Source organism: Phoxinus phoxinus (genome assembly GCF_949152265.1).
Source record: "Phoxinus phoxinus genome assembly, chromosome: 8".
Lineage (NCBI taxonomy): Eukaryota > Metazoa > Chordata > Actinopteri > Cypriniformes > Leuciscidae > Phoxinus > Phoxinus phoxinus.
Genome location: NC_136883.1, coordinates 20,541,084 through 20,559,466, shown reverse-complemented (window position 1 = coordinate 20,559,466; position 18,383 = coordinate 20,541,084). Strand labels below are relative to the sequence as shown.

Sequence of the window (18,383 nt, the reverse complement as noted above, 5' to 3'; positions counted from 1 at the left end):
GTTCTTCATGCCAACAGCAAACATATGTCACAGTCGTTGGAATTTGGGTTGCTTTGTAACGTGTTGTGTGTTTGTGCTAGTGATAAATGGTGCTCGATGACAGGGTCATGAGAACACGCATATGGCCTGTTAATTGCTTTGTGTTCATGTTCGAAAACCCAAAATATGCGTAGACATTGAGGTTGCATTCAAATTCACATGCTTTTATAACGGCACTACAGGCAAAGCATTTTTTATAGTAAAACAGTATAAGCATTCACATAATTAAATGACTTTGTCCTTTTTTATTTCTGCTTGTGTTTGCAATTTAAGAATTGACATTAATTAGTTTAAAATTCATGAATGAGTTTTTAGAATTTCATGAAAACTTTTAGATTCTTTTATAAACTACTATGTAGCTTTTTTTCAGCTGAAAAGGGGATTAATATTACCCCCCCCACACACACACACACACACACATATACTGTGGTTTTTGTATGCACTAATTTGTCTTTCTCTTACTATTTATGAGGGATAACAATGGTATTGTGTTGTAGCTTGAGAAACCAATCCAATTCAACCTTCTTATGCTGTTTTTTTATTATTATTTTTTATATATTTTTCAGGCACTGCAGAAGTTGGCAAGTCAATATTTAAAGAGGGACTGGCCTGGGATCAAACCAGATGATCAGAGGACAGACTACAGGTGAGTGACAAAAACAAGTTTATGGTGAAATCATAATGATCTTGATGTTTAATGACTATCATTTTCAGCTCAAAATACCCCACAGGTCATTTATTATACCATGATGTAAAGCCCCATTTTTGAGTAGACGCATAAACATGCTGTTTTCTTGTATGTATCTTTAATTGCAAATGAGCTGCTGCTCCCCACCCCACTTTTCAGAAGAGGGCGGAGCTTTTACAGCTCGTGCCTCTGATACTCTGCCAAAAACTAAAACATCGGTTTCGTTTTGATTATCGTCTCTATCGCGGTCACGCTCGTGACATTGTAGTTCTTCATTATCATGAAAGTAATTATTTGCATGCGTTTTAAAGTCATATCAGTTTAAACTTCTGATATATGTTTTTTTGAGCGCACACATCCAAAGCACTCGCACAGAAAGCTGGATGTCAGACGGCGCGTCCCGTGAGTATTAAAGTTCTCTTTAAGGTTATGTAAAAAAAACACACAAAGTTCACATAAACAGTCAGTTATGTCTGTGAACGTGAACAGCAGGGAAAGAAATTGCATGTATTAGATCTGTATTTTAAAGTGACGTTAGTGTGATATAAATTACCTACTGCTGTATATGCTGTTATATGAATCAAACAACAAAAGGAAAACAGAAAATCTCTCACTGCTCTTTGTTGAATAACGTTAGTAGCTTTAATAAGAATACACTTCTTACTTGAATGCTGCTGTTAAATGCTCTGGGGCTCATTTATAACCGGTGCGTACGCACAAAACAGGCCCTGAAAGAGGCGTACGCCATTCCCGACACTTAAGTTGTGATTTATAAAAACAAACTTGACGGGAAAATTTGCTCACCTGCACGCAAACTCTGACCCATGCGTACAAACGTTTTGGAGACGGAGCAGTTTGGCGACACCGATGGTGAGCTGAGGGACTGACTGCAGATGATTGAAAACTACTTTAAATTATTATGAGTCCTAATCATAAATACAGTGCATGTTCACAATATTAGTTTAAATTAATAAAAGAATGATTTAATCTATGTTTTACATCTGATATACACATTTAGATTAATATGCCATTCAAATTACATATAAAATTATTTCCGAGAAGTTATAATATTTTTTATATTCTAATAAATAGAAATATTTGTTGTGGATGGGATGCTTTGAACACTTTTGCTGTGCTTTAATGTTTTAACTACAGCGAGGAATGCTTAGGGCATTATAATAGCAGAACTCATGGTCAGAGAAAATATTTCCGGTCAAAAAATGATCAATAATGCACAATAAGGCCTATCTGTTTCCATTAAAAATATAAAGCAATTAAAAATACTATTTGGCCCATGGAAAAGATTGAGAAAATGTTTTTCTGAAATGTATTTATACTATTTTATTTATTATTTATTCATTTTAGCAAGGGTAGGCTACTAAATTATTTTTAGCAATGTAATGTGATGGCACATTCGTATCTCATATTTTCCTAATGTCTTGTACTGTTAAACATGGTATCACGTGGATGAATATGCATATGCGAATTATATGCAGATTAGGATTTGCATAGTAAAACTAGGCATTGTAAACTCCATATATGCTTATTTTGGGGAGGAGACGCATGTGCGCACAATCTTCCGCTGACTGGGATTTATAAAGGAAGTTTTCTTGCACAGGTTCTGGTGTACGCACGGTTTTATAAGTCAGATTTTTTTGACATGCGCCATTTTTGGCTTTCGGGCACATGTACACTTTTAGTAAGGATCCTTTTAGTAAGGATCCTACGCACAGTTTTATAAATGAAGACCCCTAGTGAGGAGATAAACATGGCAGACTGTGTACACCCAAGTCATTTCACTCGGCGGCCATCTTTGAAACGCCTCTCGGGCAACCAAGTGCAGCTCCTACTATCTTCTTGAATTGGGAAACATTAAATTCTCCAAAACAGTTTGCCAAGCTTACGATTAAATTTTATATTTGAAATCACCAATCAAATCTGACAACAACGGTCTCAAAAAATGTCACATTGTCCGTCACATTGGAGCATGTTTCTGAATGACTCATTTTGAGACACTGTTTCAGATTTATGGGGAAAATAACTAAGTGGATGAATTTTTGCCACAATAGGGTGGTCGTGTACACGCACTACATATACACATTTATGTTCAAAAACAATATTTTGCATAATAGGTCCCCTTTAAATTAAAAGGCTGCCACACTACAGTGACTATGGGCTCATAAGAAGACGACCAATGTATCCACTCTGGTATTTTTTTAAATGTATGCAAAAGCTTTCCCTTATTTAATACAGACCTCTGTGATTTAATGCAACTTGTAGGTTACTCTTTATTTGCCATGATTATAATATTCATTGATCATGACTGACGACCATGCATAAAGTAAACTCCCAGGTGCAACTGTTCAAATATTGGTTTGTTGCTGTTTGTTTGCATGAGAGTATTGGTCCATAAATAGTGTTTACAATTAGTAAGCATGTTTTGTCTTGCTGTAGGAATGTGTATGGAGTGTGGAGAGCTTATCTTGAAGGCACCGTGCAGGTGACCCAGTCTCGTCTCAACGTCTGCGAGAACTACAAGAACGAGATTTCGGACCCCGCCAAAACCGTACGCCTCTACAAAGAACAGCAGCTGAAAAAGGTACCGTCCTCGGTCATCGGTCCTGTGGCCTGATCCGTCATGTGCTGTACAACTCTAACGTCATTTCTCTCTGCTCTCCCGCGGTGGCCGCCCACAGTGCATCGAGCAGCTGGGTCGGATCCAGGCGGAGCTCCAGGATTCAGTGAAGGATCTGGCCAAGTCCAAAAAGAAATACTTTGAGTTGGAGCAGATGGCCCAGGCTGTGCGGGAAAAGGCTGACATTGAGTCCAAGTAAGCGCGTCTGGTATTGCAGGTGCAAACGGTCCCAGAGGTGTCCGGAACAGAAACACACACTTTACATGTGCTTGTTCCATTAATTGAGTCCCATTAATTAAAGAATAACCACTAGGAGTGGACAATATACTGGTTGAAATTTGTATACATTTTATGCAATCTTGCAAAATGCTGCATTGAAAATTTGTAAATGCATGATATACCTTAACATAATAAGACTTTAATTATTTTTATTAGAGCTTAAAGGTACAGTTCACCCAAAAAATAAAACTCAGGCATCAATTACTCACTCTCATGTCGTTCCAAACTCGTTTTCGTTCATTTTCGAAACTCAAATGGAAATCTTTTGTGGGTGGAGATCTGAGACCTTTCTGTCCCTCCATTGAAAGTCCACTCCCCCAAAACTGTGACACTTCAGAACTTTCATAAAGATAATGTAAAATAAATCCATATGAATCGAGCCGTTTAATCTACAGCGAACATAAACAGAAGCTCAAAAGTGCGTAGCAAGCGAGAATGAACCTCATTGGTTCTCATGCTTGAGCTTCCGTCAGTAAATTAGAATGCTGTAAACAATGTTTTTATGTGAATATAAGCATAAATTAAATCTGTTCATCATATAAAGTGATCGTGGATCTTAAGAAGATGTGGATTAAACTGCTCTGTTCATATGGATCTCTTTATAAATGTTTTGAACCATCAGAGTTTTGGGTGATTTGAACTCTGATTTCATTTAAAAATATCTTCATTTGTGTTCCGAGGAGGAATAAAAGTATTATGGTTTTTGAATGAGAGTAGTTGATGACAGAATTACAATTGTTGTGTTTACAAACCCTTTAAATACTCATTTATGGTTTTAGCAGACACTTTTAGACGCCCTGCTCTACTGTTTGAGCTTCAGGGAATGCTGTATCCATAAAACTGTGCATATCTTGGAATTGGAATTTAAAATTTTATGGCGCTGAGCAGTTTTCCACCTTATAGAAGCTGTTCAGCTCAGAATCACAAACTTAAAATGTCCTCAGCATTAAAAGCGGCAAAGAATATAAAAGATGTGTCGCTGAGTTGATATGCCTTCATTAAATATGCATTTCTTTGGCTGATACTTAAGCCCCCCGTAGGGAATACCCCGCTCTGTTCAAAGCAATTTATTAGCCCGATGCAGAATTTGTTAAACACACTCAACCATCTCTCTTCATCTTCAAGGGCCATTTGTACCCACACTACAATTGCCATTTCAAAGCCTCTGCCAAGACCGGATTAGACAGAGAGGTGAAAGACGAGTCCAGTGGCATGGAGTTGTGAGCTCTTCGCTCAGTTCTTTTATTGATTTTGGCTATCAATGTTGCCCTGCTTGTTTTAGCATGGCTGGCAGTAAAGCTGAATTAGAATCAGTCATTGTTCTCAGCGGCAGAAGGAAGATGGGAGAGAATCTGTCGGGTTCCTTAATTTTCATGCGGACTTGATGAATCAAAGTGTATCAGATTCCAGAGCAACTCTGATTTCTAATGAATGGGGCTCTGTGATGAGGAAGTTATCTTTTAATCCAGACATAAACGCAGAAAATTAGAGGTTTAGAATTTCTTTCAACAACTTTAAATGACTTTTCAGAGATGGATAGTGCAATTTTGCCTGTCCTTTTATTTTTTAACACTTGAATTTGAACATCGTTGGTTATAAAAACCTACAGCTTTTCATAATGTTATTCCAAACCAGTGTTGTGGGTAACGCGTTATAAAGTAACGCGTTAGAGTACTCTAATTACCTTTTTCGTGAAATGTGTAACTTAACGCGTTAGTTTTGTGCGTTAAGTAATCAGTAACTTCGTTATTTTTTTAAAAAAGTAATCCGTTATTTTAAGGAACGGAAAATCCCGAATAAAAACATTTCCCCAGGATCAAGACAGTGTTTCTGCGCTTCAATACCCCACCACCCTCCAGCTTCATTAAGGCACACACCCGCGGTCTCTTGCTCTCTCTCTCTCCCGCTCTGCCATGCACGCGCTGCGCGGTTTGGAGCACAGTCTCTGTCTCGCGGGCGCGCTCGCTCTAGATTCCGGGAGATTTTAACTAATTCGCGGGCATCAGTGAGCCGCTATCAATATGCGGGAGACTCCCGGAACTTCCGATAGACTTGGGATGTCTGCATTTCTATACTGAAATAATATCGCCATTATAATTATTGATTTTTTTATTGAAATAATAGCCCATCCGCGCATCTCTACTACCCGGGCTGGGAAGGTGTGAATTTTGATTAATATGTTCTGTGATAATAAATAAATAAAACGCTATGTGGAATAGCCCATGACTGTCTTTCCTGTTATTGTTATCCTGCAGTGTTAATTTAGTCGGATGACTGACGTTATTCATTGCCAGGAGTCACGACTTCTAGGTGCATTTAAAGGGGGCCGTGTCTGTCAATTAAGCTGCAGCATGTGTGAGGCGCTGCAAACGGCTTTTAATTTTTGGTAACGCATGAGTACTCTAACGCGTTACTTTTATGAATAGATAACGCAGTAACGTAACTGATTACTTTTAATTGATGGTAACGTTGTAACCTAATTAACTACTTTCCAAAGTAACTATAGCCTACCCAACACTGTTCCAAACCCATGTGACTTTTTGGTTTTTGTGAAAGGCAAAAGTAGTAGTTTTACAGCTGTCATTGGGCCTCTTTACACCAGGTCACTTCATGAGTTTTCTCTGATCGGATAGCTATCAGATCGTGAAAAGACCGGGTGTAAATGCCCTCCGAAACGCTTTCTAGACCGATTTAAATCCGATCACTCGAACCACTTCATGAGGTGGTTTAAGAGATTAAGTAATAAAAAATGGTAATATAAAAATAAGTAGCGGAGTAGGATATCTCTTCAGCAAGCTGACACGCAAATTAAACTGAAAGTTCGGTGTCGCATCCTGAACCTCAACACACTTCTTTTCGTTATTAAAGGTAGCAAGAAATGATTTTACCAATGCTAATGCCGCACTCTCTGCTTCTGCGGCCTTGAAATTAGCGGATGATAAATAAAAGGAAGCTCATATCTGTTGCTTTAGTTGATGTGAATTTAGCGCGGGAATTGAAGATTGGATTTATATTTGTTTTGTGAAACCACATTTACGTGGCCAACTGTAAATGGGACAGTTTTAACTAATCAGATAGCTATTCAATCAGTAAAAAAAAAAATGCATGAAGTGACCAGGTGTAAACAGGCCCTTAGATGCTCTTTTCTATAACGTGACCAAAAAACACCATAGTCCATACAATGTATGTGCTGTATTCGTAATCTTCTGAAGTCATACGATTGCTTTGTTTGAGGAACAGCCTTATTTTAACAAAATTTAATATAATTATATTATAAAATATAAATATAATTTATTTGCTGAAAGTCTTACTTGTGCTTCCAAGTTTTCAAGCTTGGCACATTAGGATGCCAAGTCTTGTGACGTCAATGCCACTAAATGGCTTTGGTTTTAAATCTGAATATGCAGAAGCATCAATATGAGCTACAGTGGAAGGCAGCATTTTATTTATAGTTTTTATTCATATTTTGAATCAGCTTTTATTTATATATATTTAGTTTTCATTTTAGTAATTTTGATATGTGCTTTTGTTGTTTTTATAGTTTTTTATTCATTTATATTTTATACTTCAGTTTTAGTCATTTTGATACTTCCACTTATTTATTTCAGTTAGTTGCTAAGGACTTAATTCTAATTTTGCTTTTTAAGTTTTCTTTCTAATATTTTATTTTACTTCAGCTTTATTTTAATTAGCAATATGATAGTTTTAGCTTTTAAATTTTAGTTAGTTATAACAATGGTGGAGGGAAGGATTTTCAGCTCATATCAAATTAAATGTGGGTCTGTTTCTTATGCAGAGCTGTCATATCACTTCAGAGGATATAGAATATAGTGCACATTCACAACTTTATTGATGTTTTTGTGATGTCCTTTTTCCTTTATGGAGCTGTCATTGTATAGTTGAGAGCAGTGTGGACATTGTTCAAAACATTCCCTGTTGTGTTCTTCAGAAAAACAGGTTTGGAATGTCATGAGAGTGAACAAGTGATTAATTTTGGGGTGAACTGTACCTTTAAGATAAGAAGTTATCTCACTGATGCTATAACCAGATTTCTGCCAGCTTTATAAAGCCTCTTCCTTCCTTTCACAGGTTGCTGGAGTGATCTACTCTAGTTTGATTTATTATGTCTGTTTCTTCCTCCGCACAAATCTGGCAAGGTTTTGATCCGGGCTTTCATTTATCCTGCTTGTTCCTTCCTCTGGGTCTGATACGTGTGTGATTTATAATACCTGCTCTGTGTTTTCTCAGGTCAAAGCTGGGCCTGTTCCAATCCAGGATAAGTTTACAGAAGGCCAGTGTAAAGGTAAACACCACTGTCAGTCTGTGTTTTTTTAGTTTTTTTTTAAAGAAATATTTAGCTTCCGATCTAAAACCTGGTCTGCTCTTTACACCATGTTAGTGTGACAGACCATGTGTGTTTGGGTCTTCTGTCAGACACATTTTGACTGTGTTGGAGTGTTTTTAAAGGATTGATGAAATCTAAAATGAACATTTTGTCATATTTTACTGGATTCTTCTGAGGAAAAAAAAGTTCTGAGCTTTTCCATACAATAAGTAGTAGAGGGTGATTTACACTGATGAGCCAAAACATTATGACCACTCACAGGTGAAGCAACAAATGTCAAATAATTTGCTAACAAGGTCACATGTCAAGTTCTAAATAGATTATATGATTAGTGAACAATCAGTTTTTTGTAGTGAGTGTGTTGGATGCAGCAGAAAGACTTTGGCAAGGGTCAAATTGTTATGGCCAAATGACAGGGTCAGAGTATCTCTGAAATGGCAAGGCTTGTGGGTTTCTCCTGGTCAGGGGTGCCTACGGGAACCTACGGATAAGGGTCCAGAGCCACTGGTTTGGGCGTCCAAGGCTCATTGATGCACAAGAGTCAAGTCAAGTCAAGTCAAGAATATTTGTATAGCGCTTTTCACAATACAGATTGTATCAAAGCAGCTTCACAGTATTAAATTAAAATAATAATAAAACGTCCATGTTTGGTAATGCTAATCAATAGTAATATTGATTGATTCATTAAATTGAATATCCCCAACTGAGCAAGCCAAAGGCAACAGTGGCAAGGAAACGAAAAACTCCATCAGGTGACCTAATGGAGAAAAAAAAACCTTGGGAGAACCCAGGCTCAGTCGGGGGCCAGTTCTCCTCTGGCGGTTATGAACTAGAGGCCGGATTTAACTGTAAGATTAAAACATTTATATGAATGCCTGGTTAAAGAGATGCGTCTTTAATCTAGTTTTGAACTGGGAGAGCGACTCTGAGCAACGAACAGTATCAGGAAGGCTATTCCAGAGTTTTGGAGCTAAATGTGAGAATGCTCTCCCTCCTTTGGTGGACTTAGATATCCTAGGTATAACCAAAAGCCTCGAATTTAGCGATCTTAAAGAGCGCGATGGATTATAGGGCGATAGAAGATCCGTTAAATAAACTGGAGCTAAGCCGTTTAGGACTTTATAGGTCAGTAACAATACCTTATAATTAATACGGAACTTTATAGGTAACCAGTGTAGAGATGATAAGATCGGTGTTATATGATCATATTTTCTTGATCTGGTAAGAACTCTAGCGGCTGCATTTTGGACTAACTGTAGCTTGTTTATTGAGGATGCAGGACAACCAGCTAATAGAGCATTACAGTAATCTAGTCTCGAGGTCATGAATGCATGAACTAACTTTTCTGCATCAGAAACTGATAGCATATTACGTAGCTTAGCAATGTTTCTAAGGTGGAAAAATGCCGTTTTTGTAACATATGAAATATGATTTTTAAAAGACAGGTCGCAGTCTAGTATGACACCCAGGTATTTTACTGTAGAGGATAAAGTAGCAGGACATCCTACTATGTTAAAGTTGTATTGTGAGAGGTTTTGTGGGCGGTTTTTTGAACCGATGAGTAGTACCTCCGTCTTGTCTGGATTTAATAGAAGAAAATTACGCGTCATCCAATCTTTTATATCTTTAACACACTCTGTCAATTTTGATAATTTAGCGTTTTCATCCGGCCGTGATGAAATATATAATTGAGTGTCATCAGCATAACAATGGAAACTAATTCCATGTTTCCTTATAATATTTCCAAGTGGCAGCATATATATTGAGAATAATAGAGGGCCTAGCACAGATCCCTGCGGCACTCCATAGTTTACTGAAGTTATGATCGATTTTTTTCCATTTAAATAGACAAAATGGTAGCGGTCAGATAAGTACGATCTAAACCAGCTTAATGCTTGTCCTTGAACGCCAGTATAATTTTGTAGTCGATCTAAGAGTATTGTGTGATCTATAGTATCGAACGCAGCACTAAGATCAAGTAAAACTAGTATTGAGATACAGCCTTGGTCCGAAGCTAAAAGTAAATCATTAGTGATTTTAACGAGCGCAGTTTCAGTGCTATGGTGCGGCCTGAATCCAGACTGAAACTTTTCATAGATGTCATTTTCTTGCAAAAAAGAGCTCAGTTGAGCGGACACAACTTTTTCTAATATTTTAGACATAAATGGAAGATTTGAAATGGGTCTATAATTTGCTAGATTATGTGGGTCTAATTGTGGTTTCTTAATGAGTGGTTTTATAACTGCCAGTTTAAATGTTAAACTGGCAGTTATAAAAGAGCAACGAAGGCTATCCCGTCTGGTCCGAACTGATGGTCTATTGTGGCAAAAGTCACAGAATTTTTTATTGATGGTTATGGAAGAAATGTGTAACAACATTGCACATTGCTGCATAAGGGGCTGCGTAGACGGTGACTGGTCAGGGTGCCCATGATGACCCTTGTTCATCGTTGAAAGAACCTAAAATGGGAACACAAGCATCAGAACTAGACTTTGGAGCAGTAGAAGAAGGTCGACTGGTCCAATGAGTCCCGTTTGCCTTACATTATGTGGACAGCCATGTATATCTGCGTCGTCTATCTATGGGAATGTGATTGCACCTGGATGCACTGTGGGACTAGGACAGCTGTCAATTCAGAGGGTGTGAGATCATGCTCCGTGCAATGTTTTACTTGGAATCTCTGGGACTGTTTTATCATATGGATGTCAATTTGACACTTGCCACCTACCTAAACTTCGCTGTAAACCAGGTACACTCATTCATGACAATGGCACTCTCTGATGGCAGTGGCCTTTTTCAGCTGGATACTGCACACATTGTTCAGGAATGGTTTGAGGAACGTGATTGAGAGATCAAGGTGTTGCCCTGGCCTACAATTTCACCAGATATCAATCTGATCTGGTTGAGCACCTGTGGGGTGTGCTGGACCAATTCCGATCCATGGTTGATCCCCCTCGCAACTTACAGGACTTGAACGATCTTCTGCTAACGTCTCGGTGTCAGAAACCACAGCACACCTTCAGTGGGTCTTGTAGAGTCCATGCCTCGGCAGGTCGGCGCTGTTTGGTGGCACGCAGATGACTGTTTAGTGGCAGAGATATTAGGCAGGGGGTCATAATATTTTGGCTCATTGGTGTACACTTTCCAAAAATGCACCATAAAAGTAGTCCATACAACTAATGCACTATGTTTAAAGTCATAAATCTGTAACTGATGATGGTTCAGGTCAAATGATAGTGTTGGAAATGATTGTAAATGATTGTTATTTCTGGATGAACTCTCTCTTTAAATGGATGTTCCAGAGTCTCCATTTCTTAAAGTTTTGGACCTTGTGTGTGTGTTTCAGTTGAAAGCAAAGAGGAGCGATTGTAACTCCAAAGCGACCCATGCGAGGAACGAATATCTTCTCACACTGGCGGCGGCTAACGCACACCACGACCGCTACTACCAGACCGACCTGGTAAACTGCATCAAGGTGAGCACAGCAAAGTAGTGTTATTTTAGTATGATTTATATGCTATTATAGTATTTATTATTATGTTTAATGTTTTTATTTTTAAATTAATTTAAATGTATTATCATTTTGTTTTGGGATTTTGGCATTTTTATTAGGTTTTTTTTCCTCAGTTGTAGTAATTTTAGTACTTGATCTTAAGTTAATTTAATTTTTTCATCTAATATTTATATTTTAATTAAGTAACTGTTTATTAAAGTTTATTTACTTAATTTACTATTTATTTATTTACTTAATAAATTCTTCAGTAAAAAGGAATTAGCTTTGATTAAATTCTCCTTTTGAGCTGGGACTACTTTTCTACGTGGATGAACATGTGGTTGTGCAATATTGGGTGGAGTTTGCTCCATGTCAACAGTGTGTAACTTAATTTGACTAAATATTTTCATGATTTCAGTGTTGTTGGTGGAGTATTGCACTTGTTTTGAACCGTTTTACCCGAGTCATGTCTGTTGGCATGAATCTAGTACAGTGGGTCAGACAGTGATGTAATCTATGTGCAGATCAAACTATGTACTTCCTGTGTAGATTTCCTCACAGGAAAAAGCTCCCTCAAAGAGAGAAATTACTTTCCTTGCCCAGTATTGCTCATTTATAACTGGACAAGAGCCATCTAGTCTTATGTCACTAAGTATTTTTGCATACATCCACATTTTAAAAAGTTGTAAAAACTATATTACCACCATTCTGGTGGTGTATTCAGTCTGTTTGTGTTTTATAATATATCCTCAGGTATTTATAATAAGCTAATTTGTGGTAGTTATCCGCCTTGTGTTGTGCATGTAAACACACTCACTGACTGGACATTATTGTTGTTTTTCTCTTGTGCAGATGTTAAATGCATGTAATGTGTGATTACGCAATTGAATGTTTGGTGTTTGTGGTCCAACATATCTGGTTGTGTGTGTAATAGACAGAAGTTGGCTAGAACATCGAAGCACGTCTGGTATGTGTTCCGTTCTGCTTCATGCTCTCAGGGTCACAGCACAGCGCCTCTACGCTCATGGGATTTTAGCACAGCTTAGAGAACAATAATGATACTTTTATTCTATTATAACTTAAAAGTCAACATAAAATCTGTATAGTCCAGTCACAAACAATACTAGTGACTATCCTGAGCTGCTACATCAAATAAAGACTGCAGATGGAGAATATATATGTGACCCTGGATCTCAAAACCAGTCACAAGTCGCACGGTATATTTGTGGCAATAGCCAACAATACAGGTCAAAATTATAGATTTTTCTTTTATGCCAAAAATCATTAGGATATTAAGTAAAGATCATGTTCCATTAAGATATTTTGTAAATTTCCTACTGTAAAAAATAAAACATTTATTTTTGTGAGTGAATGCAGCACAATCGCAAACATAAATGGACAACTTTAAAGGTGATTTTCTCAATGTTTTGATTTTTTTTGCACCCTCAGATTCCAGATTTTCAAATAGTTGTATCTCGGCCAAATATTGTCATATCCTAACAAACCATACATCAATGGAAAGTTTAGCTTTCAGATTATGTATACATCTCAATTTAAAAACAAATGGACCCATGTGACCACATGGTTTTGTGGTCCAGGGTCACATATATTCACCCTTTATTTAAATAATATTATAAAAAATGTGTTAAAGATTTTGTAAGCATATTACATCGTTTTTCTTGGAGTCTTCAATTGTTTTATTTGGGATAATGCAATGAAACCTGCCAAATTTTGCGGACGTAATTTTTGGCCAGGCTGTCATAAAAATAAATTATGAACACATGCAAAAACGAGAGAATCAACAAAATATTAATAGCTGGTTGTGTTGTAGTCAATGTATTAGTGTTGTAGTCAAGACCACCTAAATTGAGACCAAGTCAAGACCAGACATATAAAAAGCAAGATCTCATTTAAATACTTTTTTTGCAATCATATCTTGAATTTTGTTGGCAGTTGTATTCATTTTGGTTAAAAAATTGACACAATCCCATGTTTTGTTATTTTTATTAAAAAAAGAATTTATATAAAAAATGTATTGAAGTTATTGATTGCATTTGAAGCAGGAACTTTTACATCTAGTCACATTAATGATGTTAACAAATAAATTAGACTATATATATATATATATATATATATATATATATATATAATATTATTTTGGTCTAAATTTAATTTAAAAAACGCTACATCAATATAGACAGATAGTGTTGTTGAGACTTTTACAAGCAGGTGTTAACAGGGCTGTGCTAACCAGCCAAACCTTGACCCCTTACTGACATCACCTGAAAAGGAAATGGAGGTGGAGTAGGTTATTAATTTTTGATGAAAGAGATTAAGATGATTGTTTTCTCTCCCTTTTGGAATAATGTGCACTGATGAATCGTGTCCTCAGGAACATGTATTAGGACCGTAAATAGGGACATTTTGATTTCATGTTGACCTTATCAAACCTCATGCACGGTCTGAGCCCGTATGCAAAGATATTTTTATCCAATTATTCAGGGCTTGAAATATGACAAGTGTCCGCTCCGGATCTTGTGCGATCGGGTCAGTGGATGTATGTGCCAGTATAAATCTATGCTTCATCTCCACAGTCTGACAGTAGCTCCAGTCATGGCCTTATTTAGTGATGCAAACAAACCCTCTTGAATTCTTCAACATAATCTTAATCTTAGACCATTGGGAACAGATATCTTGGAGAATGTGCTGGCCAAGATGACCGCCACATCCCCAAAGATACACATCAACCTCTGGGCAAACATTTCTAAATCTGGCATCAGAGTATATGCTTGTTACATTAGAAATTAGGAGTTTTATGTCAAAGGTTTTAAAGAGAAGTTCGAGACTGTATAAATTGTAACTGGAACATTTTTCAGTATCTAACATTTTTTATTTTAACAGTTTGTGTTCTATAGTTCAACTCAGAACACAGAAAAACAAATCAGACAGTGATTTTACCATAAGGACACAAAGGGAAATATTCTAAATATTATTAAATATATTATTTTATAATAAGGAAAATAATTATTTTATCAATCAATTAGTATGGTTTATTACTTAACTGTTGACTATTTACAGCTGCCAAGCAGCTTGCATTTGCATTTATTAATTTAACAGATGATTTTATCCAAAGTACCATTAGGCAACATGTTTATTCTGGGATATTTTTTGGGAAAATGTGTTTAGTAGGATGTTACTTTTGGTAGTTACCATTTGTATTGATTAACTTTATTTTTAGGTCCCCATTACCAAATGGTATGAGGACCCTCTTAGAATTGCACCTTTTATTGTATTTATTATTATTTTATTCCACCTGATTGGCATCAATCATTGTACTTTTTTCTAAAGCAACTTCACAGTTCACATGTTTGCATATATCAACCATTTTGTTTATTGCCTCAGAAGTTTTATAGCAGATTGATGTATCTATTGTTTATATCAGTCTCTCTCATTTCTGCCCGTGATCAGACCAGATGAGTGTTTACTCTGCGTATTTCCACTTGACCACGTCTCGTACTGTACATCTCTATCAGCTTTGTGCTGTCACTATGTTCAGAACCGAACTGATAGTCTCCTCCTGTTCTTACCGGAGGACATCATCTGTGTTCCACCCGCTTCATGTTTGACCCCGAGCGATATGAATGCAATCTGAGAGAATCTGGCTTAAATTATTGATAGATGGAGAGATAGTGCTTCAGGCCCACCCAGCTGCCGAAAGACCGACTCAATACAGCCCTTCTCATCATTTCCCATTGAGACATAACCTTGGTTATGGTCAACATACTGTAGCTCTATATCTATATCTGGATTATTAACAAGAGTAGTCTCATCTGTCATATTTCCAGACATATTCTTTAACATATATTCCATTCCTGTCAGGGCAGATTTACCGAATGCTAGTCTTCTGTTTTCCCATCTTCAATTTTTTCTGCATTGTTCTTTTTTTAAGCTCTATGAACAGTATTTGGGGCATAATGTCAGTTACCACCGAAAATTATGTTGACTTGTCCCTTAGGGGGAGAAATTAAGATACATTTGTTGTTGAAATTTGTCCTTTTTGAGGTCAGAATACTGTTTTTTTTGTTTTGTTTTTGTTTTTTTGGCCCACCACCACCCCCCCTCTTAGGAGGACAACTTTATTTTTAATACAGCAAACTGTATACACAATATATTATAATACAGACAATGTATATACGGTGCAGAATACTGTTGTTGTTATGTGTTGCTGACACAATTCCTGTGCTTTACATACATAATGTCTTTTTGGTGTCCTTGCGCATATTAACTAGATTTACAAGGTCATCAATTTAATAATTGAGAAGACTGAAACATTCCTTTTTGCTTGTGCTGAGTCTTGACACACACTCACTCACCGGCCACTTTATTTGGTACACCTTGCTAGTACCGGGTTGCCCCCTGAGGTCGGCAAACGCGGGGGCGCGTTTTGCTCGTTTTTTTTTACATAGCAGCAAAATAGACCTAAAATACTCCGTCAGTTTTGGTCATACAGACTTAAGAAATATGAAAAAATAAGCTGTTAAATGTCTACTTTTTTATGTGTCCACTTACACTCAAAATAAAACATTGTGCTTTTGTAAAATAAAGTAAACAGGGAGTGCTTTATGCCTCTCCGTCTCCGTGAACTGTTTTTCTGAAGCACGTCTCTAAATTTATACAAATCTCAGCGAATACTATTCACTCAGACATGAGCTATATATCTCTATAATCATTTAAGTGTGTAGTTTTAAATTATCTAATTCAAAACTAAAACAAATATTCTCTGTTTATGTAATCTATATAAAAAGAGCGAGAGATCAGCTGTGCTCATTATCGTTCTGGCACCTCATTACTCTGCTAATGTGACACGCCCATCGAGAGCGCGCGCTATTCAAACGCAGATTATCTGAAGCAATGCAAACCAGTCAACGCCCACAACAGCTGGAAAACACTCGCTGTGAGGAAAAGCTCTGCTAATAATATCGTGATTATCCTGGAAATTTTACCTCAAACGTGCTGGAGTAGCCGAACAACGGATCCAGCTGCAGATCATCAGTAAGTGCTTTGTTCTAATCGCGATATGAAATAGTGTCTGTAATCCGCAAAAGACTGTTTATCGCGTTTCTGTGTTTGAATGAATGAACGGCACATGTGCATGCGTTTGTTTACTAACGTTACAGCTCGCGCGTCTGTGTGTGTGAATGAAATATCTATATTGCCTACTGAGATGAGTAAAAATCGACTGAATACGTTGAAATAAAATGTCTTTGTATAAGCAACATTTTAAACTGCAAATTAACATTTATGCCCTAATATAGGCTATATTATAAAAGACGATGTTACAGACGAAATATGAAAGACAACATTTCGTTTTGGATAGATTATAAAGTTTGTACTGCCACATCAAAACCTAATTTCCAAGGTGCAAACTAAATCTTAAAATATCAATATAAGCCTTCTCTTTAAATTATTTTTGTGTTTTATTAGTGACAAATTTGGGGAGAGGATAGCCTACATAATCCAAAACTTTCTGAAAATACGAATGAGAATTAACTGCACAATTACTAGAAATGTTTACCTTGGATATTATACTATTTGCAAGCATACGCCTACACAGTTTGTGGAAAAATACACTTTTTTTTCAAGATGTTTCCAACTCTGAACCAATTCTGTAGTAATATATATATATATATATATATGTGTGTGTGTATGTATGTATATATATATGTGTGTGTGTGTGTGTGTGTGTATGTATGTATGTATATGTGTGTGTGTGTGTTGTCTTTGCATTCTTTGCATTCTGTGTGGCTCAGTGACACCTAGGCTCATTAGTATGCAGCATTAGCAGGTCTTCTTTGTCTCTCAGGTGTGAATTAGGACATTATTCATGAGCTTGTTGGATCATTCACGCCCACCTGCATATTGCCTTTCCAAACAAAAAGTGTCTTACAAAATTTAAATCAATCTATTGTTTAATGTGAACGATTAGCCCGGATGATTTTCAGATCATTTTGAAGTAAATACTCTAGCCGACAAGATCCATTAGTCAAAAGTATTGTGGAAATATGTGAAGTTGGTCGTTTGTGGTCTTATATCAGAACATTTAAGTTTGAGTTTTTTGAATAACCACGCATAAATAATATTCTCTCAAAAATGCAAACATGTACATACATGTTGCTCACATATTATGATAGTCATGTGCGTGCTAAATAGAGTGTAATTACACCTTTGCCATTAATATGTTTATAAGCAACTGAAAAAAATACAAATATCAGGTCATGTCAAAACATCTCAAGGACCCCAAAAACACCTTAGACTCCAGAGGGTTAATTCTTAAAAGTGCCTTAATTCTTCGTGGCATAGATTTAACAATGTGCTAGAAATTTCTCAGAGATTTTGGTGCATATTGATAGCATCACGCAGTTGCTGCAGATTTGTCGGCTGCACATTCATGATGCGAGACTCCCCTTTCCGGCACATCCTAAAGGTGCTCTATTGGATTGAGATCTGGTGACTCACTGTGGAGGACATTTGAGTAGTCAACTCATTGTCATGTTCAAGAATCCAGTTTGAGATGATTTGAGCTGGTGCGTTATCCTGCTGGAAGTAGCCACCAGAAAATGGTACACCGTGGTCATAAAGGGATGGACATGGTCAGCAACAATACTCAGGCATGCTGTGGTGTTTAAATTATGCTCAATTGACCCAAAGTGTGCCAAGAAAATATCCCCCTCACTATTACACCACCAGCAGCCTGAACCGTTGATGCAAGGCTGGATGTATCCATGATTTCATGTTGCGTTTTTTATATATTTTATATATATATATATAGCGCTTTTTCTGAGACCTCAAAGCGCTTTACATAGAAGGGGGGAATCTTCTCAACCACCACCAATGTGCAGCAACC

The 18,383-nt window shown here is 37.0% G+C and overlaps 1 protein-coding gene across 2 annotated transcripts in view; it reads left to right on the top strand.

Moving 5' to 3' along the window:
- The window catches only part of fchsd2 (FCH and double SH3 domains 2), a 100,776-nt gene that overhangs the window by 53,116 nt on the left and 29,277 nt on the right, over window positions 1-18,383 (top strand). For both annotated transcript variants that reach the window (XM_079620215.1, XM_079620216.1), the window contains exons 6-10: window positions 606-685; window positions 3,182-3,326; window positions 3,424-3,557; window positions 7,890-7,944; window positions 11,333-11,461. In XM_079620215.1, the coding sequence (XP_079476341.1) occupies window positions 606-685; window positions 3,182-3,326; window positions 3,424-3,557; window positions 7,890-7,944; window positions 11,333-11,461 (543 nt within the window). The remainder of the gene's footprint in view (window positions 1-605; window positions 686-3,181; window positions 3,327-3,423; window positions 3,558-7,889; window positions 7,945-11,332; window positions 11,462-18,383) is intronic.